Here is a 27,604-nt window from a genome sequence, read left to right on the forward strand (position 1 = left end):
ATTTGGGGGGTCAGAGAGCAGCACCACTTGCTCCTCCAGTGTTTGCTGCACAGCAGGGCCACCTACTGCAGGTAGATTCAGTGACAATTTAAATATAGGTCTAGTAGTGGGTAAGAAAGGAGTAGAAACCATGACCCCCAGTGCACGTGTCTGGAAATCCAGAGGACTTCAAAGGGCTACGGCTGTACCCAGCTTCACATTTGTTTGCTAGTTAGTCCAAGTCCTACAGAATGTCCTTGTTACACCTCCAGCCATACATGGGGGCAAAGATAATTGACTCCTCATAAAACAGGTAACAGGCAAGAATTGTCTTGAGCTTTTCTTTCTTTCTTTCTTTCTTTCTTTCTTTCTTTCTTTCTTTCTTTCTCTCTTTCTCTCTCTCTGTCTCTCTCTCTCTTTCTTCCTTTCTTTCTTTCTTTCTTTCTTTCTTTCTTTCTTTCTTTCTTTCTTTCTTTCTTTCTTTCTTTCTTTCTCCTTTCCCCTTCCTTCCTTCCTTCCTTCCTTCCTTCCTTCCTTCCTTCCTTCCTTCCTTCCTTCCTTCCTCCTCCCTTCTCTCTCTCTCTCTCTCTCTCTCTCTCTCTCTCTCACTCTCTCTCTTGCTCTCCCCTCCCCTTCCTTCTTTCCTTTTCTTAAAAAATAATATACAGTGTTGAGGTTATTCCCCCTTCCCCCAGTAAAACCTTTGGGCAGTTAAATGCTGGGTTATGACTTAATGATCAGAAAAATGTTGAAGTATTTGAACAGCTTTGGTGGGGGTACCTGATCTTGAAAGAACCCAGGAAAATATTGTCTTCCCTATTTTATGCATTTTCTTAGATACACCTCCTTATTGAGGAGGAATAAATTAAGGCATTTTGTGAGGATTTAGCCCTCTCTTTTTTTTGTTTTTTGTTTGTTATTTTTTTCTTGCAAAAAGCTTTTTGTCTCATTTGGTCCAGTGCAAGGGAAAGGGCTCCAGGGTGGTTAAAGGAATGGCTAGTAGTTTCGGGAAGAGGCTCAGGTAAAAGTCAGAGACGCCAGGGTGTTGTAAGGGGGTGGCCTCGGAAAGGCCTCTGGGCTCCAAAGGCTCCTAGTCGTGCTTGAGGGTGAGCCTCTCGAAGAGATACTCGCCCAGCCCAGCCTGGGGGCCGGCCAGCCTGCGGATGTTAGTCAGGCTGGATGTTGATGAGTTTCACCTCCTCATCCAGGAAATGGTTTTCCAGGAAGTCACAGAGATGAGGGTCTACACGGGTCGAACCCAGGGCATGCAGATCCAAAAGGGCCTGGTTCAGGTTCTTCTCCAAGGCCAGGGCGGCTTCCATGGCGTCCTGAGTTTTGCCCCACTCATCCTGGGAAGGTTTCTGCACGTCCTGGAAGAGAATGCGGCCCCCACGCTTGTTCTGCAACTTTAGGAGATGCTCAGCGCCCTCGCACTTCTTCTCCGTCAGCTCGCGGAAGAAGTGGCCCACGCCCTCCAGAGCCACATCGTCGCCGTCGAAATAGTAGCCCAGAGAGAGGTAGGTGTAGGAGGCCCACAGGTGCAGGTTGGCCAGGCGGTTGACCGCAGCCTCCACCTCGGTGGAATAATTCTGACGAATTTGGGAGCTCATAGTTGTTCGGCAATAAGGAGTTTAAGGTAGAAAAAAACCCGGTGTTGGCTGGTCCCGGGGCTGGTCCTGAAGGTGGTGAGTGGATGAGACGCAGGAGAGTGGCCGGAGGCTGGAAGAAGGGGCGTCCCTGGGTCTGTTCCGTCCAAACACTGCTGAAGCAAGAGACAGATCCGGGACCTCCGAGTGTGCTGCGAGATGCTGTGGCCAGGCGCCTTCTTTTATAGCGCCTGGGGCTTAGCCCTCTCTTGAGCAGGTTTATTTTCAGTGACATTGATCATCCCCTTGTGAATTATTCTGGACTAAACTCCTGTTTATCTCTCAATGAGCAGGAGGTGTGTGTGTGTGTGTGTGTGTGTGTGTGTGTGTGTGCGTGTTGGCCAAATGTCCAGTCAGGGACTGATTTTAAGGAGGGATGTTTAGTATACACCAGTCAGCATCCATGTGACACAGGGTAATATCTATTTTGCGTTTTGTGGTTTTAACAGATTTACAATCAATTGTGCATCTTGCTCCTTGTTCGAGGAGCGGCCCTCATGAATCTGACACACCCACTTCATGTGTCTTCGTCCCCACTTAGTAGTTATTAAGATCAGTTACTTGAAATCCACATGGTCATTCACGGTCTCTGGGTCCAGCATGAGTTTTGGTTCAGGGCTTCCTGTTCAGTTCACTTTCCCACTCATTTGCCCCATCCATCCCCACTGGGTGTAAATAAAAGGTCACTGCTTCTGATTTTATGGCTAAAGTAATTAATTACCATTCGTTCGAGAAGGGGGAAAGTGGAAAGATAGAGGTTCTGGAATATAGGGGGGTACAATCCCCGCACCCCCCTCCGCTAGGCTCCTGTGAAGATGGACTTTCACAGGCGTCCTCCTGGGCTGAAAAGAGACATGCAACTGCATTGTCAGGTGCAAGTGTCCGTGGAGAAGAAACCCGACTGGAAGCAGCCTCTTAGGGTGAACAACGGAGAGTCTTAGGCTGAAGGAACTGGAGGAACTGCCTGAGACAGTCAGGGGTCTGATGGGAGGGTTACCTCACAGGCAAAACTCCTTCGTTGTGGCTCTAAGTGGTCCCTCGCCAGCGGCCAGCTCCTGTGCACCAGCCCAAGGACCTGGCTGCTATTGACAGGGAGACCAGCCAGGCAGCCTTCCCCTGTGGGTGACAGCTTGTTGGAGAAAGTGACTATTTCACACACCTGGAAATCCATACCTGGTCCCGTGATAATCAGTCTAATATTTTATTCCCAGTAAGACTATCCAGACAAGAATCCTATGCAAGATGGAAGAGAAGGAATGAACATGAAGAGGGGGCACCTGGCTGCAGAGGAAGCACAGCTCCCAGGGCAGGGGGGTGTCAGGGATTTGCCAGCGAGTCACTTGGAGAAATTGGAGGAGGCATGGCATCTATAAGACAAGAAGAGTGTCCCTTGGAAAAGGGGAAAACTGAGGACAAGAGAGATGTCTTGAGCAATAAAAATAGATTGCAAAAATCTGGGGAAAAAGGGCAGTTGAGTTGTCAGATAAATTTAAGAAATTTCTAAGAACACAGAGTAAATATAAGGAAGAAAAGGTAAAAAAATGGAAGATTTATTCAGAATATTGAGAATTCCACAAAAATGTGTGTAAAGGAAGAAATTTATCAAAGGAACCATAGAAGGGAAAAATGCACAAATAAGCAGCTAAACAAATCAGGGCAGGTAAATGGCTCATCCCTAATTTATGAACAGGAAGTGAGGATGGGCCATCTGAACTTGATAGTGTAAGAAATAAAGTTTAAGAATTTATCTAAAAGTACAAATATCACACATAAACAATGAGAAGCACAAAATTTTAACAGTGTGAGTCAGCAGATAGCATTTAGAATTGAAAATCCAGAAATGCAGAACCAATATAGTATTTACGGTCATGAGAACAAAAGCTGAACATTACTAGAGGTGCCTGCCTCTGAGGAGCGAAGGGAAATGAGGAATAGGGGGATAATACTGTTTTTCATTCATAGTCTCTTCTGCTTGAATTTTTACCACATTTTAATAAAAATAATTGTTCATAAGTGTACTTTTTTGCTATCATATTTCAAATAATGGCTATAAATTGGTCGGAGGCTCATAAACAAAATGGATGTTACATGAACTAATTAATAAAGGTGAATTAGTATCTCACCAAAATATGTAGGGGCAATTGTATTATTTTATTTAAAAATAAATGTAATTTTGTAGCATTGTTTTTTATATATATATATATATATATATATATACACATTACTCCATCTCAGTTTCTTAGGAATTTGCTTGAATAACTGAACTAGAGTTAAGATTAAATGGCAAATCAACTTTAAGTAAATAAATGTTTCCATTAGTAATTTTGCCCATTTCTCTCTAATCTCTTTTTTAAAAATATTTTTAAAAATATATTTTATTGTTTTTTTTTTTGTTTTTTTTTTGTTTTTTTTTTTTTTAACAGAGAGGAAGGGAGAGGGATAGAGAGTTAGAAACATTGATGAGAGAGAAACATCGATTAGCTGCCTGCTGCACACCCCCTACTGGGGATGTGCCCGCAACCAAGGTACATGCCCTTGACCAGAATCAAATCTGGGACCCTTGAGTCTGCAGGCCGATGCTCTATCCACTGAGCCAAACCGGCTAGGGCTAATGTCTTTTTAATCAACATGTTTATTAAATCTTCTCTTTATAATAAGAAAGTAAATTTCAGCAATTTATTCTTCAATATTCATAAATTACTAATTAGTGAAGCTTTACCTTGTAAAATCTTACTTTCATGTAATAAATTTAGTTCATATATGTAGATAAATTGCTTGCACACAAAGCAGTGCACTTATTGGCACTTTTAAGTACCATTTTCCCACAAGTCTTTGTAAAACATCACTGTTTTCCAAGGGAAGTCTTTGAGTTTCCTCAAAAAGTGGAAAAATGCTGAATAATCACAGCTCCAGAGCTGAGAAATATTAAAAACTACTCACCGAATCATACTGACATATGCTTTTGGGGTTGGGAATATATTGCACAATAAAGAGGAAACGTCGCTTGGTATCTTTCCTTGCCTTCCTCCCCCCTTTCTTTCTTTGCATTCATGGGTCAGACCAAGCTCATTTAAGATATGTTATCCTGGAATCTGTGGCAGAAATATCCATGACACTCCAAAATTAAAAATTTGCCAAGATTTTGTTTCTGATTCTACAACTGTGTGCATATAACTCTTTCACACTTTTTACTTTGGATTTAAATTTTTCTTTATGGCCCCTTACCAACTGGGATGGAAAAGTTGCATAGGCAGGCGCTTCATCTATTTTGTTCTCTGTGGTTTTCCCAGAACCTAGGATGAGCTCTGGTGCTGGTGAGCACTCTGTGAGTAATTTACGAATAAAAGAGTATGATTACTATTAATAGCACTTGCGTGACACATATTAAGGGGTGGAATCTTTCTAAGTGCTTGTACACATGAACACATTTGACCTTGAAATGACTTTCCTAGTAGGTGCTATTGTGCTCCCTTGTCCGAGAGGCTGACTGGCCTGAGGTCACATCACTAGTTACTGTGGAGCTGGGATTGAAACCTAGGCAGTTGCTTTTTTGCCTATACCACCTCTCATTGTTTCCCAGGAGGTTATGTCTTGAGGTGGGGCTGTGCCTTTTCTTGCACCCCTGATGCATGCACAATGGTGTCCACTATGTAGATGCATCTGATTAATGTCTGCTGGTCTGGACAGAAGGGCCACATCTGTGGTCCTGACAGAGGGGACTATGTCATGTGCAGATGTCCTCAAACGTGTGGAAGGAGGGCGAGTGTTGCGGCTCAGAAGATGTGTGCCACCAAATACAAAGGTGTTCTCAATGAAATAAATCACCTTTGACTTAGAACATGATCCTGATAAGGTGATTTTACCTTTCAAGCATTTAATATACTTTATCCCACTCACCAAATTGCCCTGGAGGAGGCGTTTTTATTTCCCCTTTAAAAGATGCCAAACATGTTTTGAGTTTATTTTTGTCTATGGTGTAAGTTGGTGGTCTAGTTTAATTTTTTTGCATATATCTGTCCAATTTTCCCAACACCATTCATTGAATAGATTGTCTTGACTCCATTGTATGCTCTTGCCTCCTTTGTCAAATATTAATTGAGCATAATGGCTTGGGTCAATTTCTGGATTCCCTGTTCTGTTCCTTTGATCTATATGTTTGCTCTTGTGCCAGTACCAGGCAGTCTTGAGAACCGTGGCTTTGTAATATACCTTGATATCTGGTATTGTGATCCCTCTAACTTTGTTCTTCTTTCTCAAGATTGCTGTGGCTATTCGGGGTCTTTTCTTATTTCATATAAACTCAAAATGAATAAAAGATTTAAACATAAGACTTCGGAAAGCTATAAAAATCTTAGAAGAATCCATAGGCAGCAAAATATCAGACATATCTTGTAGCAATGTCTTTACTGACACATCTCCTAGGACCGTGGTCAGCAAACTGCAGCTCACGAGCCACATGTGGCTCTTTGGCCCCTTGAGTGTGGCTCTTCCTAAGCCTTAGGAGTACCCTAATTAAGTTAATAACAATGTACCTACCTATATAGTTTAAGTTTAAAAAATTTGGCTTTCAAAAGAAATTTCAATTGTACTGTTGATATTTGGCTCTGTTGACTAATGAGTTTGCCAACCACTCTCCTAGGACAACAGAAACGAAGGAAAAAATAAACAAATGGGACTACCAAAATAAAAAGCGTCTACATCACAAAAGAAACCATCAACAAAACAACAAGAGACCCCACTGCAAGGGAGAGCATATTTGCCAATGTTACATCTGATAAGGGTTTAATCTCCAAAATTTACAGGGAACTCATGCAACTTAACAAAAGGAAGAAATAACAATCCAATCAAAAAATGGGCAATAGACCTAAATAGATACTTTTAGAAAGTGGACATACAGAAGGCCAAGAGATATATGAAAACATGTTCAAAGTCACTAATCATCCGAGAGATGCAAATCAAAACAACAATGAGGTACCATCTCACACCTGTCAGAATGGCTATCATCAACAAATCAACAAACGACAAGTGCTGGAGAGGATGCAGAGAAAAAGGAAACCTCATGCACTACTGGTGGGAATGCAGACTGGTGCAGCCACTGTGGAGAACAGTATAGCGTTTCCTCAAAAAATTAAAAATGGAACTCCCATTTGCCCCAGTAATCCCACTTCTAGGAATATATCCCAAGAAATCAGAAACACCAATTAGAAAGAATATATGCATCCCTATGTTTATAGCAGCACAATTTACAATTGCTAAGATTTGGAAACAGCCTAAGTGCCCATCAGCATATGAGTGGATTAAAAAACGATGGTACATCTACACAATCAAATACTACGCTACTGGAAAAAAGAAGAAACTCTTACCATTTGCAACAGCATGGATGGACCTGGAGAGCATTATGCTAAGTGAAATAAGCCAGTTGGAGAAAGATAAATATCACATGGTCTCACTCGTTTGTGGAGTATAATGAACAACATAAACTGATGAACAAAAATAGATACAGAGACAGAGAAGCATCAAACAGACCATCAAACCTCAGAGGGAAGGCAGGGGAGGATGTGTGTGGGGGTAAGAGATCAGCCAAAGGACTTGTATGCATGCATATAAGCATAACCAATGGACACAGACAGTAGGGGTGTGAGGGCATGTGTTGTGGGGTGGGAGTGGGTGGAGAGAGGTCAATGGAGAAAAAGGAGACATATGTAATACTTCAACAACAAAGAATTTAAATAAAAAATAAAATATGCCCCAAACAGAAAGGATAAGTGACATATCCTCTGGCTGAAATGAAGACAGTGTCCTGAGTTCCATGTGCCTGCTCCTGTGTCCTTGCACAGGATAGCACTGGGGCAAGAACGACGGAAATGTGCCAATAGCCTGGTTTTAAATAGATTTTAATGCAAATATATTTGAACATCAGGTAGATGGTCCTTCTTGGTCTTAGACTTCTCCTACACATGCAGTGTATATGTGTGAAACTCAACTCAGCCAATTTTTTTTACAATAACCATTCTGTAGCATATTGTTACCAAACGTTGGGAACAAAAACATTTGAATTCAAATAACTAGCTGGTTAGTTATCATGAATAGGTCCGTAATGTTCTCACTAGTACTGACTGCTTAAATTCAACCACCATTTTCTCCCACCTTGGCTTATAAAAGCAGCCATGACCGTGATTTGTTTCTGTCATTTGTGCCTGAGGATGGACATCCATCTGTGAGCATTGTGGGTGGAGGGTGTCCTGGCAGGAAGGGGTGCATTCAATTCTTCTGTGGTAGGGTTCCCGGGTGGTCTGCACCCCAGAGGGAGGGGCTCATAATTCTCAGGTGAAGTGGCTTCTCTGGACTGGGCTGAGCACAGAGAAAATGCACTGGGGGAGGGAAAGGCAGAGCGGGAAGAAATGGAAGCCTCACCCACCAGCCTGCAGTGACCTATCGGGTGGCCCAGCCTGGCCTTGCATTCCAGCTTTCACTGGTTCCTCCAGCACCGCACATTCTTCCTGCCAACGAGATGTGGGGAAATGCCCAATAGCAAAGGGACCGGCCAGTTCTTAGTTTACTTCTTAAGGAAATTGAGAGAAGCCTGTGCAGAGATGGCTGTAAGGAGGTGTTGTTACACAACCACTGGCACTAAAGGTTTGCTGGTCACACACTTTGTCACTGATCCCTCTGTGTCTAGTTTTGTTTTCCTTTTCATGTCTTCAGATGGAAGGGAGAATCATTTGTTTCCTAAGACCAGGAAAGTGCTAATTTCCTCTCCTTGAGATGAAAATCTCACAGCAAAAACATGAGGCATTACCTTTGGTCATGACAATCCCTGCTAGTGCTCTGTGGCGGGCGTGCACGGACGTCAGGCCCACGGTCAGCTCACGAAACTTTTGTGTGACCATCTGGGACACAGAGTCGGCGAATTCCTGCAAGACAGAAGCACCAGGCTGCTTTGACACTGAATGGTTCATGCTCATGTCATCCCCTCCTTCTCAAAGCCACGTCTCCATGTGTGGAGTCTGGAGGTCACCCTGTCACACGGCGCTCCGCCACCACACGCACTGAACCGTGACCCCCTGGCCTTGGGAAAGGTTCAAATACTCTACTGGATCAACGTGGGCCCTGGTTCTGAGGAATTAACCCCCAGCTTGGTCCCTGGGTAGGAGCCTGCCTGTGCCTGAGCAGAACCCTTGCAGGGAAACGTGTCTGTGTCTGCATCCTCCCTTGCCCTGCCTCTCAGAGGAGCAAGCTCAGCTGTGTCCTGAGGGGAGCCTGAGGGACCTGCATACATGGGACAATTGGTTCCCACTTTCTGCTTAGTTTGGCAGAGCCAGTTTCTAAATACTCACTCATCTCAGGGACTTTCCTGGCTGAACTGCTCTCTACAGCTCACTCATGACCTTCTCTCTTCATGTTTCTACACATGTAAACACACACCCACCCACATACATGTGCACACACACCCATGCACACACTGACGCACGTACACAGAGATACACACATACACACATACATACATATGCACACACAAGCACAATATATACCTGCACATAAGCACGCACATACTATTCAGACAGTACATACACACAGCACACACATGCCTGTACACATGCACACACACATAAAGACAAATACACACACACACACAAAGCAACTTGATATAATCCCTAAAGTGATCTCACATGTCTGCTAAAGCAGCACGTGTGAAATAACATGGCTGGTGTTGCTCAGAGCCATCTCCCTTCCCCTGGTCCCCCTATCCATGGCTGACAAGTTGTTCTCCTGCACATGGCCCATGGCTACTTTTTGTGGGAGGCAGCTGGGTGGCAGTGACCTTCATAGGCCTTGGACTCAGAGAAACCTGGTGTGAGTCAGTTTGCGCCTGGTCTTCTAATTTGTAAGGTAATCCCCTTAATTTCCATCTGGAGGTGCTTTTGTTAGGATTAAGTGGGTGGATGGCTCTTAAACGCTTAGCACGGGGCCTCTGGCGGTGAGTGCTCAGAAACAAAGCCGGCTATTCTTCTTCTTCCTTCATTATTATTACTGTCCCATCATCACTATTATTTCCCCCCCGTCACTGCCGCCAAATCACACGCAGCCAAATCACAATATCCGCTTCTCTAGAAGGTGGGCAAACAGGTCATTTTTTGTTGGAGTGGGTTTTTACCGTCTCACCAGGTATGTTTGGCTATTTTGTTCCAGATAAGAACAGGTCTCAGGTAAGTACACTACGAAGGAAAAATAGTTTAAAAAACCCCATGTTCGTGTGAAAATAGCCCTGCCTCCTGGAAACCAGAAACCTGCCATGGAAACAGCTAGAGGCTTCTTAGCTCTTGCTTCTCAGATAGAGAGCAGGGGGGTTGGGCCAGCGCCCCTCTTCCCAGTACCTGTGGGGCTTGGGGCCTTGCCCTGTGCTGCTGTGGCTGCTCCGGAAACCCATAGGTGACACATGCCATGCAAATTTGGCTTCCCTTTGGGCTGTGAGCTCCTGGCATGGCTGGCTGGAGATGTGGGCCGACTGTGGGCCTGCTGTGCATGGGATGTGTGTCCTGGGGGTTCCCCCTGGCTCAGCTCTGAGGGAACCCAGGCTGCTTGGAGAGATGCCTCACCTCGGGGTGGGAGTCACAGAGTCATAAAGTTTTAGAGATAAACCCTGGAGGCTGTCCTGTCCCTTGTGACCTGGAAACTGGAGTCCATAGAGGGCGTGCACATGTCCCTGGCACCTGTGTGTGAGTGTCCTGGGGCTGCTGGGGCAAATGACCATAAACTGTGGAGCTGGAGCTCTAGGGGAGGGTCCTTCCTGCTTCTTCCAGCCTCTGGGGGCTCCAGCAATCCCTTGACTTGTGGCTGCATCCTCTCATCTCTGCCTCCGTTTTCACGTGGCTTCTGTCTCTGTCTCTACTGTGCTGTCTCTTCTCAGGACACTGTCACTGGGCATGAAATCAGTGGTCATAGTCGCTGCCACTGCTTGAATGTGCACCAGGTGTGGACATGGGTGGGAGGGGTCACGGTGCCCTTCGAGCCCTCAGCACGAGGGGTTGGTCTTATCCTCCCTGTTGTAACGATGGGCCCTGACCAAACAGTAAGTCGTCCTTCAGGTTGGGAGGCCAGTGTGGAGGGGAGGAGGACCTCTGACCGAGGTGGGGCTGGAGTAGCCAGGAAGCCCAAAATCTGAGAGTCAGGTGGCCTGCATTCGGAGCAGGGCCTCTGAGCTCTGTTCTCAAAGGACTGGTAGCAAGACCCAGCACCCGCACACCTGCAGCCGCACCGTGGGGAAGAGGGTCCCTGCAGGGGTGGGGGTCGGGGGCACCATCCAGGTCGGGGGCACCATCCAGCCCGGGGCCCAGAAAGGCCTCGTGGATGCTGACATCTGAGATGACCTTGAAAAGAAAGGGGGGCTCACAGGCTTCCTTCCACAGCCGAGTGTTTCTCAGGCCACAGGCTGAGCGGTGTCTCCTCCCTGGCGGGCTCCGTGGCACACCCCTGACTGGGGTCATCCGCCACTGTCCTGCTGGCATGAACACAGGGACCCAAATGACAGGGTTCCCTCCCCGGCGGGGCAGCCGCCACATCCAGAGTCAGTTCTAGCGGCTTCCTGTGGGTTCACCTCGCCTCCCTGAGATTTAGGCGCCTCAGGGGCAGAGCTGGTGTCCTTTGTGTCTTCCATCTGCCTCAAAGTGCTGGACTTCTCCCCACCCCCCACCCCATGTGCTGTGGGAGCAAGAAACTGCTCTCAAGGTGCCTTCAAGTGTCCTTTTCCTTCTGTGTAAAAGGAGACTTTTGAATGTTCCAGAAGTGATGAGACTGCCAATAGGAGACAGCTTATCACATTGTGTCTGCCTCCAGGGCCCGTAGGCCCCTCAAAACAGGATGCTCCAAACCACTAAGTAATAATAGAAAGCACACGAAGGCCCCCTTTCATTTGGAAACCCAGAGAGCACCCTCCTCACTTAGATGCAAAATAGCCTCAGGGGCCAGCAGTCCCCGCTTCCTCCGGACAAGGAAGCCGCTGCTGCTGCTGCTGCTGCTGTTGCCTCTGCTGCAGTTTCTCAAGGATGGCCCCGGGACACAAAGGTTGGTGAAAGGGGAAACATTCCAGGGGAAAACAGGTTATTTTTCTGATACTAACACTGTTGATCTGCTCAGATGCCATGACAAAGCACCAAAGACTGGCTGGTTTACAGACATTTATTTCTCACAGCTTTGGGGCCTGGAGGTCCAGGCCTTGGCCTCACCCGGGGGCCTCTTCATCTGACTGTGAGCTCCATGGCCCCTGGTCAGGGTGAGTGGAGAGAGCCGGCTAGCTCTGGAGCCTCCTCCTATGGGCTGCACCCTCATGACTGATCTAACTTAGTCACTTCCTTAGAGGCTCATCTCCACATACAGCCACTCTTGGGCTTCAACATGGATTTGGGGGACACAAGCATTCAGCCCATAAGGCACAGGAAACACAACGTCACACTGACAAACATCCTTTCCGATGATGGTGCTATACACTAAAGGCTAAGTGCACCCCTTCCTCCCTCGGTTTCCTCTCTCCCCCACCCCTCAAGCCCTCACTTCTCTCTTCCCTCGCCCAGGCTGGATGCAGGGAAATAGGCTTAACATAAATGTTCAGGACCCCTGAGAAAAGAATAGAGGCCCATGTAGAAGCCACCACCTGAGACCTCGGGAATGGACCTCCACACGGAGGGGCTGGGGCTGTGAGTTCCCCACCCACTGATGACCGCGTGGGATTATAAGTCACTGATTTTTCAGGTTGTAGGTTACAGCAATGGCATTATTTACTCTGAGTAATAGAGAAGGAGAGGAATCTATTATAAGAAGGCAAATAAAACCTGACAATCAATTAAGGAAAAGCAAATAGTGCACAAAGCCTTGTACTTTATTATTATGAATAGCAATGCTCTGCACCATACCCCACAGTTGAAGTGACAGGCATGGTAAATCCAGATGACCAGCTGATCTAGAGCTGATCCAACAGGTGTGGTGGATCCAGATGACCAGCTGATCTAGAGCTGATCCAATAAACATGAGGGATCCAGATGGATCCAGATGACCAGCTGATCTAGAACTGATCCAATAGGCATGATGGATCCAGATGACCAGCTGATCTAGAGCTGATCCAATAAACATGATGGATCCAGATGGATCCAGATGACCAGCTGATTTAGAGCTGATCCAATAAGCATGATGGATCCAGATGACCAGCTGTTCTGACAGGTATGGTGGATCCTGATCTAGAGCAGATCTAGGGCTGATTCAACAGGCATGTGGATCCAGGTGACCAGCTGACCTGTGTGCTCCCTAGGGACTCCTCAGCCTTGGGGAAGGTCTCTGTGTGAGGGCCAGTGGTAAGGGCCCCTGGAGACCATGGGTCAGCTTCTCTGCACAGTTCTATTGCCAGTTAAGCCATAATAGGGGCTTCATGTAAGGAAGGTTTATTTTTGTTTGTTTGTGGTTGGCAGATTGAAATATGCAATAAAAAGTGTAGATAAGGTAGCTCATGCTCACCTGCCTTTGTGCCAGTTGATGTCGCACAGGTGGAGAGATGAGGGACTCACCACTCCTGGACTTGTTCTGAGGATCTGTCTAAACCCCTGCAAGGCTGTGCTCCATGAAAGCCACCTGAGCGGTGGATGGTGGTGAGGACAGGTGGCTCGGCTGGGCTGAGAGGCAGCTCTGAACGGTGTGCAGAGATGTCAACCCAGAGCCCCACGGGCTCCCCAGGCACCTGTCTTAGGCCCAGGTCTGCGGGGTGGGCTGCGTGCTGAGCCGCCCTCTCTCCTCCCTGAACCAGGCATGCTCCACAGGGGCCTTTTGTTAAACATCTCCTCCCCACTATCCTTGTTAAAAAATTCCTTTTTTAGGGGTCCTTGACATTTATGTTAAGCACATTTCTCAATTAACATTTAATGAGGCAGCAAATGTAAAAAGAAAAGCAAAACAATCTCTTAAACTTCCTAAGACTGCTTTGGAAAGTCTTGCTGTGGCTTTTCGAGGGAGAATTTGTAGCAGGTTTATGTCTTGAACCATCACCCTTAGTTTTTCTGGTTTTAAAGGTCAAGGAAGAGAAATCATGACTAATCATCTCCTTCAGAAGACAGCACCAGTTATAGGGACTCAGGGCGTCTCTGATGAAGGAGAGTTATTTTGGGTTTGGGAACATCCAGAGAAACCCAAACTTCCAGGTTTCTGCTCTGTGTCCTGTGTTTCTTCAATGGAGCCGAGGGCGCCTGCCCCTCACTCCCCGCATCTCTGGTGGCACCACCAGGCTAAGTGCTTGATCAGTTTTTAATTAAATCACATGCAGGACTGCCGCTGCAGGTAGCTTCTGTAGCTGGGCCTGTGTATGTAAATGACATTGTCGTTGATGACTTGGGGAGTTAAAAGCTAGACTTGGAATCCACGTTGGGAGACATATACTTACTGATTTAACACTGGAAAGTATTGATGTTTTAATCACTTGGGATTTAATATATACACTCCACTTGGGTTACTGCAAACCCAACTCATCAGACTCTGAAATAATCTGATTTTCATTTTCTTTGCCACTCGACACTCTCTTCATGGGAGAAGCAGCTACAGTGTTCAAAACAAGCTCGTGCCTCTGGTTATTTTTATCAACTCAGATTTTAGGGTCCGTCCCGGGGCTGTGAGGAGGTCATTCCAGTCTTGAGGATGAGTAAGTGCAAACTACTTAATTTGAAGAGTATATTTTTTGAGCACGTGGGCCAAGCTATATTGTATCACCACTTTTAAAATTAATGTGAGATGTTTCTCCTGACATTGAGCACACAGAAATCCCTCACTGTATCTTATGAGCAACGCGCATCTTTACTTAACAGCTGGGGGCTGGGTCCAGGCCTGGTGGCAGGGACCATGGTGCCTACAGACAGACGTTCCTGTCCAGGGTTGTCATAGAGGGTAGACAAGTACCCTCCAGGTCCTGTAATGGCTTCCATGGTGATGGCGTGTTTCTGATAGGCCCCAGTAGCACTTACATGCTGTGTCCTCTTTGGTACAACCTGAACAAGTTGTTTTTCTTTCTCCTACGCATGCCATAACTATGCGATGTACTGTAGCTCCCCCCATTGTGGACAGGGGTCATGGTTTTTATTGACTCTGTTGGCGATAGTAATTACAGCCAATGTTATTGCAAGGTCACTCCTGGTCAAACACATGCTAAAGGCTTTGTGTGTTACTGCAGTTAACCCTCACATACGGCAGGGACTATCATAGCTCTGTTCTGTTAACAATCATGTGAATTAATTAATTACAGAGTAGACGGCCTATGATGCATGTTCTCCATGTGGCCAGTGGTGGAGGTTTATAGATCTACAGAGAGAGGAGAGGTCACATATGGGCAGTGGTTAGGGTGAGGCAGTCAGGGAGGGCTCCCCGGAGGAGGAGACAGACAGGATAGACCTGGGCCCGAAGGCCTTTCACAATCTATATTGGCAGGGATTAGAAGAGTAGGCAAGTCTTGGGGAACCATGGCCTGAAGTTCAGAGGTTGAACAATCTATTTCTGGGTTGGCAGTGAGCAGTTCTGTATGTCCTGAGTAAAGGATTCATGCAGAGCAGTCATGAGAACTTAAACTGAAAAGTCACTGGGTGAGAGCCGAGGACCTCGGTTTCAGGCCAAGTTCATCTGCCTCCTTGGGCTCAGTGCTGTCAAGCATCAGGGACACATCATCACAGGAAGCAAGCGGAGGGCCCTGCATGCAACTCAGGGTGGGGTGGTCTGGCGCATCGGATGCCCCTGCTTTCCTGCAGTGAACAGGAGAGGCCGGGCCCAGGGACAAGTGAGAGGCCAGCTTTGTGGTACAGAAAGCCCAACACAGAGAGGCTCTGAAGACCCATTCCCAAATCCTGAATAATGGCCTGCTGTCATTTGCAACATAAATTCTTTGTTAAATATGAAAAAGAGAGACATTCAGTTGTCCTCGTTATTGTTGGTGATTTAGTAACTTAGAAGGGGCCTCTAAAGGGTCGCTGGGTATGAGGAAAGGGCTGTGTCTTTCACACCTCACTCCTGGCCGCCTGGAGCATTTGCACCGGGGCAGGCTCACCGGGGCAGGCTGGGTGGAGGTGTGATCCCACTAAGGCTCCTCCTCACGGAAGCCTCACAGGCTTCTCTCAGGGCAGGTACAGGGGTGGGCAGTTGGGACTGGGCCTGGGGGCTTGCAGAGTCTGTATGGATGCCCCAAATGCTTGCACGGAGCCCCGATGAGCTCCATCTGACAGCTGCAGAGCTGACGCTGTTCATGCACAACTTGGCACCGATGGACATTTGGAACGAGACTGATCAGAGGAGAGAGGATTTGGCTTCTGTGAAACGATGGTGATTATCAGGTGCTCCTGGTTCCACAGGTTAAGTGGAGACAGTGGCCCCGTCGTCAATGAGCTGTGTATTATTGTACTTAACGGAGAAACTAAGCCAAAATACTACTTTAGCTTCTGCTTGGGGCCCACATGCTGCCTGCTGGCCTCAATTACCATGGCGAATTACCAGCATTATTCAAATAGGAAAAATGAACTTCACGCAGCCGCACCAAAAGGCTCAAGCTTTACTCATTTCCAACACTAATACTTTGAATGCCATAAATAAACAGAATGTGTTCAAATTTGCAATGGCAGTCCTCAGGGTAAAACTGACATTCAGCCAAAGTGGTAAGGATATTAAAATCGATAGATTATGAAGGAGAAATCCTTCAGTAAATATTTTCCTGTTGAAATCCTGTCTCCGGGTTTGTAGTGCTGGAATACCAGAAAGGTTAGATTTGCATGTGGGTGGGGCAGGGCGGGCTGAGGACCAGTGCTGGCAGTTTCTGTCGTCCCTTCTTCAAACCTTGTTCTGTAGGGCATGGTGGTGCATGGGGACGCTCTGAGGAGATGAATGGTGAGGGCCTGTGGATGGCGGGCAGCATTGGGGCGAAGGTCTTGTGCCAGGCTTGTTGGAGCTCATCCTCTATAAAGCACATGCCACCTTTCTCCCCCCCAATTTCCACTCTGAACTGGGAAGGCTGGAGAAATGCTGCTGGAAGCATTATCCAGCCTCCAGCAATTCGAAGCCTCAGAAATAATCCCAGTGGACGGGAGATGCTCTTCCCCAACTTACATCTCAATATTCCTCTGTGTTTCCATGGAGAAGGCCATTTCTAGGTCTTGGTCATGACTCCTGTTTGCTGGCAACGGCAAGAAAGCCTCATTAATTTCAGAGTCAGGCACTGGTGCAAACCAGTGTCCGACCACATAATTTAAATGATTCGATGTTTTAATTAGTCTATATCTCAAATTACCCAGAGGCCAGTAATAGATTTGGAGGAAGGTGTGAAAGATGAAAACTCTTAATTGCAGCCATGGCATCGTGGACAAAGCCCCGCATTTGGAATCAGAAGAATGGGGCTTGAGTTCTGTCAACATCTTCTCCCAGTTGTGCAACTGCCAACAGGCACTTGGCATCTCTGAGCTGTTGGTTTCCTTGTGTGTAGAAGAGGCATCATAATCACTACCTCTGAAGTCCACAATCCCGATTCTTGGCAGAGAGACCTACGGCGTTCTACTGCACATTTCTGGACCAACATCACCCACCTACTGCCCATCTCACCAGCAACCTCCATACATCCCCATCCAGCGATTGGCCCTGTGCCTCTCCTTGGAGACTGTCCCAACCATAGAGCAAGGAAGAAATGTTGGCAGTGGTGACTAACCTTGAGTTAAGACTGTGAGGGGCTACTCAGCTGAGAACTTAAAACCAGACTGAACTCATGCTCTTTCAGATTAAAATTCTGGTGTTGCTACTTGACAGTGGTGTAATGTGAGCATTATTTAGGCCTCGGTTTCCTCATATCTAAAATAGGAGTGATGCCTGCGTCATGGAATTATTACAAATGAAATGAGATTGTGGATTTAAGATGCTTAATACAGTACCCAGGACTGTATACTCAGTATCTGGTACTCAAGTGTTAACTGTTGTCATTATTATTGTCCAAACTTGTGCAAAGACAGTTTCATAGAAACACTTCCTATTTATTGACATCATTAGTGAAATGAAAGTTTCCTCATGAGGGAGCTGCTTAAAGGGTACCTTTTGATACAATTAGGCAGGTGTGTGCTTTGTTCGGGGTGTGTGGGGAGTGCTGTCTGTGGTCCTCCCACCATCCTGTCCACCGACTCTGACTCAGCCCCACGTCCACGCTCCCAGTGCAGCGCATGTTAAAAGAACCCAAACAGCGAGGAACTCTGAAAGCTGCATAAACGAGTTTTAATCCACACCCCCAGGCACAGACACTGGGTATATCTGGGATCTTAAAGAGAAATCACCTACATGTCAACTGTCTCATGCAGTCATTTTAGTGAAATCATCAATTTGGGGTGAGGAAATGCTTGCTGGTTACACTATTTACTTGATCTTTTAGCAACTTTAAATTTGTTATCATGTTTTTAACTTGGAAGACAGTATTGTTGGCAACAATACATTCCAGCGTTAAATAAATGTTTGCGATCATGCTGACCCACATCGTTGGCTACTTGGTTGTCTATACGTGGTTTCCTGACTTTGGGTTCTGTTCCCTCTGACTTCACCCTCCAGCCACATTACTTCTGACTGCTGACATGAACACCACCCTCCTCGCGCCTGAGAACGAGCATCCCGTCTTCTTCACCTTGGCCGCAAGGTCAGCTCCCACACACGGTGTGTTGCAAGGTGTGTATTGCCTCTGGGGTTGGAGCGGCCAGGCAGGTGCTGGCCGAGCCTTGGCCGTGGAACGTGCTGTGCCCACAATGGCCGGGGAGAAGCCAGTGTGGAGACTGTTCCTCAAACATTTCCACTTTTATTCCACCACCATCCCTGTCCGCTGGGGGAAAGAATCAATCAAAATTGATAGAGCAAGACACGAATGAAATACAGAGATGAAAAGACAAGGTCCTCTCTATAAAAAAGCCCATAACGGAAACCGGGAAGTATGAAACTGCGTGACAGATGGTGGCCGATGTTTCTCAAGGGCCAACTGCTCGCGGGTGCTGGATGTCCCATTCCTTAACCTGCGTTATCACCCGGGGAGGCAGGCACTCTTACGACCGATTTTACAGAGGAACCAGCAGAAGCTGAGAGAAGTAAACTTCCTCGCCCGGGACCCTCAGGTCTGGTCAGACCCCAGGGAATGTGCTAAACCCCCGGAGGTCTCAAGAGAGACCCTGTAGGGAGAAGGATGGTGGGTGCCCTGGGAGCGACCCCTCCTCAGACCACAGTGAACACGGTCAGCCTAAGGCACACGACTGCATCACAGAGATGACAGGTGGTAATGTGAACTTCTGCCTTTCACACAGATGTGGGTTTTATGGCTGCCTTCACTGAGTAGTCTAGGGGGCAAATGACGCCTGGCGATTGGAGAAGGACTTCCTGGGGGAGGCAGGCGACCACTCCTGGCAGAAGAGCCACCAGGGAATGGTCTTTGGGTCCACAGGCCCTTCCTGGACCCCGGAGTCGGAGTTTCAGGCAGCGCAGCCGGCGTTGGCATGTCCTGAAAGCTGCTCAGGTGATCACAGTCACACTGGAGTTTGAAACCTATTGTGACAAAGATTCTCTAATTGGCCGAACTCTACTCAGGCTCCCATGTCTTTTGGGCTTTTTGTGTTTCTCTCTGCATCCCCCAATTTTAGTGCAAGTCCAGGGCCCGCCCTCCATCTCTGATCAAACTCCTCACCTCTCACCGCCCCCAGCTGATGTCTGATCACAGGGCCCATCTTCTGCAGGAGTCTGGGAGGTCTGTTTTGCCAGAGACTGCCCCCTGTCCCATCCCCTGATGTTTCCTCTTAGTGAGCTTTTACCCACCGAGCCCACCTGCTCCTCGCTGTAGATCACCACTTTCCATGCTGCACTCAGAGCTGAGCCCAGTCACTCCCTTGCAGATTCCATGGCAGGGGGTCCCTTCACCTACCGCCCCACCCCAATAAAGTCTCCCTTACTGTGCTAAACAAGTGCCAGTGAATATTTTTTCTTTAACATTGCCTGAAACCTGGAGAGGATCTGAAGGTCAGAGCACTGGGGGTGGGGCTCTCTTTGCAAAAACACCGAGGGAGGAAGCCAGTCGTGCTCAGGGCTGGCTGAGCTGGGATGACCAGGGAGATTGTGACAGGCAGGCCAGGTGCCCACCTACGCCTCCTGGGGTCAGAAAACTGGAAGGACTGACTTCTCCGTGCAAGAGCCATGAGCTGCGCATAAAGTGAAATATTAGCCCATCTTGTCATCTTCTCCCAGTCAGCCCGTCCTCCACGTGGCTGTTGTCCTGCTTCCCCTTGCCAGCTCTCTCTCTCTTTGGTCTATGCAGACCTCCCCCATGCAGATCTACAGTGTGGCCCCACCAAAGGCAGCCTCTCTGAGAAGAGCAGTGTCCTCGCTCCTACCTCTGAATATGCTGAAACCAGCTGAGCAGACCCAGGAGCGGGTCAGCAAGGGCCCACCTTTGCTCCCCTAGGGCTGGGCTCTAAACTGTGGGTCGTTTGCTGAACAAGAGAATTACCTGCCTGTGGACCAAAAGGCCCCTCAATATGTACAATGGGATGGATTTCAATAGACAGGGCTGGGGGCTGGCCACATTAGTACATTCCAAATTCAGAGACGTGAAAGCATTTCAAATCTTGCATTGTTGACATTTTAAAATTCTACATGATTAGTTATATTAAAAAACAGGAAAATAAAGAAATTATTTTTAAATAAAATAAAAAGGTGGGGCACATTTATATGAATAGGTTGTGTGCTCTGTTGGTGACAAAGGTTTAGCAATATCAGGAGCTGAACTTCTCTTTCTTTTTCCCCAGGTCTGAGAAATGGATCACATCCTCTGCTTTTTGCTGTTTTGTGATTTAGCCCAGCCATTGTCCAGCCCACGGGCACCTCCAGCGGAGAGTGACTAGAGGGCAAAGGGGCGCCAATGGTTGGGTTATTATGAGCAGTGCAGGTGGGGGCCCCTTTCTGCTAGCAGGAGGGAAGGGAATGATTGACAACCTACAGCTGCTCCCAGGCTGCTCCCTAGGGACGAGGCACCAGGGGGGTGGGCGCTTTGTGATGAGGCAACCAAGGCTGAGAAAGCTAAGCTGACTTGTCACAGCCGACTCAGCCAGTTGGTATTAGGGTTAGAATTCAAATCCAGGTGTGTGAATTCTAGTTTAACATCTGGGCTCTTGTCCACAATGTCAGAAGTGCCTTCCAAAGTCTTTTTACTCATTGAGGATTTCAGCAAAGCCTAAGTAAGAGATCCATGTTCATTACCTCGATTAGCAGGGAGTTGAGGATTATGTGCAGAGATATCTGTATATCTACCCTCTGATTAAGTAAATTTATAGTTATTCACAATTACCTAAATTGTTAGACATCCACAAATCTGTTAAAGCAGTAGTTACTGCTTTAACAATCAACTTCAAATTGGAGTACAATAAAAATGTAGAAAATAAACTAAAACCACATTAGAAGAATGCAATATTTCTGTTTTTGTTAAACTGGTGCTTTCGGATGTACTCAGGAAGATATTTTGCATCTGGGTTTAATTAGAATCTTTAAATTCTCATTAGTGTGCTAATATGGGGATGCTAACAGATGAGTCCCTTTGTTTGGCTTTGATTCATGGTTGTTTGAGTTCATCTGGATTTAAAAAGACATAAACAAGAAAAACCATTTCAGTGTATAAAAAACGAAAAGGATTCCCAGTGGAAAAAGCAGTTGTTCTATTGAAACGATGTAATATTTACTTTCCCAGTTTTTGTTAACTTTACGAGAAGTTTTAAAGTTATTGCCTAAATAAAGAATGCTAATGCCTGTTTTGCAACATTATCAATTGAAGTCCATGTCACACTGACTTATGAATGCCATAAAGGACAAACTCGCAGACCCTTTTATCTTATGACTTTGACCCTCAATCTGCTTTCACCCTGAAAATAGGCTCTGGAGAGGAGAAATTAGGTAGATAAAAATGGCTAAATAATTCCAAACAATGCATGTGAGGCACTGACTAAGGCCAGGGTGAGACCATCATGGAGTATTTCTGCAAGCTCACAAAGAGAACTGAGGCCAGAGGGACCCATTCCAGCTCTGTTTACATGCACTCAGCAAACAGGAGAGAGATGGCCCGGAAAATGCTGTGCTTTCAGCTGAACTTTCACAAACAAGATAGTCATTGCCTCCCATGTCCTGAACTCACACTGCTACACTCACATGACACCCCAAATGTGGCACCTCCCACATACCCCCAGCTGGCACCCTTTGTACCACCTTTCCCCACCACAGACAGTCCTTAAAGTCTGGGAGAGGTGACTATTCCTTCAAGGCTACAGGGAACAGAAATAGTCAAGGAAGCATGACACCACCAAAGGAACACAATGAATTTCCAGTAACAAACCCCAAAGAAATGGAGATCCATGAATTTCCTGACAATTCAAAATTGTTGTTTTAAGGAAGCTCAGTGAGCTACAAGAGAACACAGATAGACAATGAAATCAGGAAAACAAGACAGGAACAAAATGAGGAGTTCAACAAAGAGATTGAAATCATAAAGTAGAATCAAACAGACATTCTGGAGCTGAAGAAAACAATGAATGTAATGAAAAAAATAAAAAGAAATAACTTCAACAACAGATCTTGTCAAGCAGAAAAAAGAATCTGTGAACTCAAAGAAGAGTCATTAGAAATTATCCAGTCAGAGGAAGAAAAAATGAATGAGAAAGAGTGAAGAAAGCCTATGAGATTTATGGAACACTGTCAATGGAACAATATATGCAGTATGGGAGTCCAGAAGAAGGAGAGAGAGAGAGAGAGAGAGAGAGAGAGAGAGAGAAAAGGGGCAAAAAGTGTATTTAAAAATATAATGGCAAAAACTCCCTAAATCTGAGGAACAAAATATACATATAGATTCAAGAAGCCAAAGGGATCCCAAATAAGTTAGACATAAAGTGGTGTATGTAGAGACACAATATACAGATGCTCCTCAACTTACTATGGGTTATGCACCGATAAATCACGGTAAGTGGAAAATAATGTTAAGTAAAACATGCACTTAATACACCTAACCTACCAAACATCATAGCTTAGCCTTACCTACCTTAAATGTGCTCAGAAAACAATACCTAGAAAATGCTGGTGGCATGATATACACTAGGGCATATTCACCAATAATTGGGAAGTTTATGGCAATAAATGCCTATAGTGACAAAGAAGATGTCAAATATTTAACCTAACTGTACACCTCAAGCAACTAGAAAAAGAAGAGCAAACTAAGCCCAAAGTCAGCAGAAGGAAGGAAATAATAAAGATTAGAGCAGAAATAAATCAAATAGAGAACAGAAAAATAACAAATTAACGAGTTGTTTTTTTTGAAAGATAAAATCAACAAATTGTTAGCTAGACTAACTAAGAAAAAAAAAAAAGAGAGGACTAAAATAGAATTAGAAATGAAAGAGGAGACATTACAATGGAGACTTCAAAAGTGAAAAGGATCATAGGGACTACTATGAACAATTACATACCAACAAATTGGATAATCTGGTGAAAAGGAATAAAATCCTAGAAATTTACAACTTACCAAAATATAATTAAGAAGTTGAATGCCTGAATAGGACAATAACAAATAAAGAGATTGAGTTAGTAATAAAAAAATCTCTCAACAATATCTCAATTTAAAAAAAATGTCAAACAATTTCTCAACCAAGAAGCTCAGTAAATATGGCTTCATTGGTGAATTGCACCAAATATTCAAAGATTTCATCCTAATTCTTTTAAAACTATTTCAAAAGATAAAATGAGAGAACACTTCCAAACTCATTTTATGAGGCCAGGATCACCCTAATACCAAAACCAGAGATACCATAAGAAAAAAAATTACAGGTCAATATTCCTGAACATAGATGCAAAATCCTCAATAAAATACTAGCAAACTAAATTTAATAGCACACTGAAAGTGACAATGACCAAATGGGATTTATTCCCTGGGATGCAAAGATGACTCAACATACGTAAATCTATCAATGTGATACAACACACCCTGTATAATAAAAGCCTAATATGCAAATTGTCCCCTCAGCTGGCTGTTCCACCCGGAGACCGGGCGTTCAACTACTCATTATGATGTGTGTTGACCACCAGGGGGCAGTGCGGAACATGGCAGATGTCCGCGACAATGTGCCGGCAGCCAAGGCAGTGGAGGTGCTGCCAGCCCTGATAGACCTCGATGAGAGTGGGACCACGGTGGGATGGTATAGCAGGTGAGCGGGCGGCGTCAGGCCAGGCCAAGGTGGGGTGCCAGGCGGGGCTGTGGGCTGCGAGGCTGGGGCCAGATCTCCGCAGGCCACCCCGAGGGACCCCACCCATGCACATATTCATGCATCGGGCCTCTAATAACAGAATAAAGATAAAAGCCACATGATTGTCTGAACAGATGCAGTCAAACATTTCATAAAGCTCAAAATCTATTCATGATAAAACTCTCAACAAAATAAGTATAGAGGGGAGTTGTGTCAACATAATTAAGGCCATACAGGAAAAGCCCACAGCTGACATCACAATCAGAAAAACCAAAAGCTTTTCCTCTTCAACTTACTAGTAGTACAAGGCGAGGAGGGCCACCCCTCCTTCTTTCTTTTCTTTCACTGACTGAGATATAATTGACACACGAGGATGTCCACTGCAGCCACTCCTATTCTACACAGTACTGGAAGTCCCAGCCGAGCAATCGTACTGAAAAGAAATGAAGCCGTTCAAAGTGAAGAGGAAAAAGGAAAAATACCTGTTTGTAGTTGACACGACTACATCAGTAGAAGACCCTGAAGGCTTTCCTGCCATCTATTTTGATAGTTTGTTTACATATCCGATGGCCCCATTAGCGTGGAAGCTCCTGGAAGGCTCCAAATTCATCTCTGGATCCCTGCGCTTGGCCAGGGGTTGTCCAGATCATGGAACTCAACCAACATGTGAAGAAATAAGCATCCCAATGAAGCAGCAGGCATAGTCTCTTTCAGCTGGGTAATATATCACATTGGTTTAGAACAAATACAAAATCCAAGTAACTCCGTTGGTTGCATTCTTGTGGAAGCATGAGATAATATGGTATTTTAGGTTTTTATTAAATAGGTTTTTATTAGATTTCAGTCTAAAGGTGAAAGGGGTCTGGGGGTGGCAGGGACAGCCTCGGTGGTCAAGGAGTGGGGGTGTTTGTTTTGAGGAAGAGAAGGCTGAGGGGTGATTGTGGTGGGTCCTTGTGTGCCCTGAGAAGGGAGACGGGACAGTGTCACACAGTTTGTGTCAGAGTCTGCCAGGCTCCACGAAAAGCACTTCCTAGCAGCCCCTCTAGAATTTGACATTTCTGTCCAGCACTCTTCTGCTATAAATGCAGAAGGCATTTTCTTCGTGTCTCCACGAACCTCTCTAAGACTTGGATCTGGTCAGCACCACGCAGGAGCATTTTGCAGCCATAGGTGCCGGCGTTTGGTGGACTTGAGGAAGTCTGCATGAGGCATGTGCCCATCTGGTCTGGAAGTGGGAGAAGAGGAGGTGACCTCTCCTGTGACAACTATTTTGCCTCCAGTCAGCCTCTGGGGCAAGTCCCTGCTCTGCTGGGTGTGTGGCCCCAGAGAACTGATGAGCTTCCTCTCCTCTAGCAACGCTTGGTGAAACAGTAGCTGTTAGGCCTGGCAACTCTGGCCAGAGACACCTGGATTCAGAAACAGGATTGTACTTAAAATTCCCACAGAGGCCTTTTATCTGGGATAAAAGGGGAGTTGTTTTCCTGTCTAGTTCACTCTCTCTGGCTTCCTCACAGGCATTGATGAGTGTCTCTCCGAGTTGGCGAGAGAATAAAGCACCCTTGTGGCAGATGATGTCACCAGGTCTCCCAGGCTGTCTGAGCAGCACAGATGGACTTGTTAGCGGCTCTGGGAGTGTGGAGCGGCGGGCACCTTGCAAGGCCCCTGCGTCATCTTCTGCCACTGGGTGACACTGGACAATGGTCAGTGTCTGTCCCCCTCCCTAGCCCTCTGCCACTCGGCCCCCAGGGTGCAGGGTGTGGGTCCTGCAGGGTGTCCTGTTGGCACATGGCCACTGGGCCTGCCTCACATTTCACACAGTCACTTAGCACACCAACCCACTCACCTCCTGTGCTCCTCGCCCACAGCCTGTGCCTCATCCCACAGATCTCGATGGGCACCGGGGGATCAGGGCTGCTCATGAGTTGGGAGCTTTCCCCCTCTTCCAGGCCTGCCCTCCTCCCAGGACCTTCTCTCCCCCTCTCCCCTTTTACCCCCGCCTCCTGCCTCAAACCTGGACTCTCACTTAGGGACAGTTATGAGGTAAGGTCATTCCATTTCTAAGGCACAGAGCCAGTGGCCGGGAGGGAGGGTCCAGGTAGAGAAAGTTCACAAGTGAGTGGGAGCCAATACAGGTTTCCATGGCAACTGGGTGAGTGCCCGAGCACAGATGTGTAACAGGAAGCAAACCCACGTTGTCCCTGGTTGGGTGTGACATGTCCTCCTCAACCCAACAAGGCTTTCATGAAAGATCTTTTCTGTCCCCTGCCCTTCATGTCATTGGCTGTGACATCAGCAAGACAGCCCCTGTGCCGATGGCCCAGGTCCCCAGGTCGGGTCTGTCCTCACTCAGGGCAACTGCCCTGGGCACCAGGTCGCGGTCAGGGCTCGGCTCTGGCCGTCTTACTCCTGTGGTGTCCTTGTCCTCTCCCAGGCCTGCCTCCTCCCAGGACAGCATCCTCCTGGGAACTTCCCCAGGACTGTGCCCTTCCTTCCAGAACCCAGAGCACTGCTCATCTGTGCTTCACCGCATGAAATGTGGCCACGTTCGGCTTTCCGTGGATGTCTGGGGTCTGTCCTGAGGTTTCTAATCTGTCCAAAAGAATTTCAACTAAGTAAGGAGAAGCTGGAGGACCCCTTTGGTTTCAGCCACAGAGCGTAGGAGCCTAGTAGACACAACATAAATGGTTGTCCAAGTAAAATATTTAGCGAGAAATGGAAAACATTACATAAATGACTTTTTCAGGATCAATAACCATCACTCTACTGTAAAGCCTATTTAAGCCCTTAATTAGACAGAGTGTTCTTGGTCTGAGGCCAAGCTCGGGTCCTTCTCTATGAAGACATTTTCTTCCCAAATCATTACACACTTAGAAACTCAGTAGTTTTCCCCCCACAGTCAGTAGGTGTTTTGTTCACCGATTCATATTGCACTGGGAATCGAAGGTGGCTTATGGGTCTCCAGGCCTGGGCTGAGGAAGCCTTGTGGCTGCTTCTCAGGATAAGATGCACCGTTTCATCATGGGTTTCGTGCTTTCTAGGATGAAGCCAGCACTCAGCCCGCGGTCTGGGGTTCAGGGCAATCACGTGCCATCAGCCACCTACAGAGCACCTGCCACCCGAGGGCCCAGATGCAGAGCTGAGCGCAGAGGCCCGGCCACCCATGTAGCCTGTTCTCCCAATAAAGGTCCTTGTTAAGGGGATGCTTCTGACACAAGAACTCATTCTGACTTTTCTTCAATAACTGGTGGAGAAAAAGCACCCAAAGCCTTGTGGTAGCAAGTATGTTGCTAAGATACCAACATTCTTGGACTGAAAACTTGAACCTTTTTAGAAAAGTCTATATCGCATTCAGACAGGGAGAGAGAGAGAGAGAGAGAGAGAGAGAGAGATTTCAAAGCAGTTTTACTTTTCACAAGGCCTGTTGTGTTCCCGTCCCCTCTGCCTTTTTTCTTGTGTGCATTTTAAACACCGTTAATAGGCTTTCGAAAGCAAATCTTGCCTTTGTCCTGACACTGGGGATTTCCTTCCGCGTTTTCAGGGCACTCCCTCAAAGGCTTGGAAATGCCGGGCGAATTGTTATACCAACGGAAGTCTGTCCAGTTTCTGATAAAACCGAAACTCATTTATTTCTTGTTTATTTCTTTGTCATTTCCGTTGACAAAGCTCCCTCTGGAGATGTATATCTTTATCCCAGCT

The 27,604-nt window shown here is 46.6% G+C and overlaps 1 protein-coding gene across 1 annotated transcript in view; it reads right to left on the reverse strand.

Moving 5' to 3' along the window:
• The window catches only part of ADARB2 (adenosine deaminase RNA specific B2 (inactive)), a 430,335-nt gene that overhangs the window by 61,744 nt on the left and 340,987 nt on the right, over positions 1-27,604 (reverse strand). The window contains exon 4 of the mRNA XM_070391134.1: positions 8,425-8,539. Coding sequence (XP_070247235.1) covers positions 8,425-8,539 — 115 coding nt within the window. The remainder of the gene's footprint in view (positions 1-8,424; positions 8,540-27,604) is intronic.

Source organism: Myotis yumanensis, unplaced genomic scaffold (assembly GCF_028538775.1).
Source record: "Myotis yumanensis isolate MYYU_CA2020_CCGP unplaced genomic scaffold, mMyoYum1.0.hap1 SCAF_1, whole genome shotgun sequence".
In the NCBI taxonomy this organism is placed as follows: Eukaryota; Metazoa; Chordata; class Mammalia; order Chiroptera; family Vespertilionidae; genus Myotis; species Myotis yumanensis.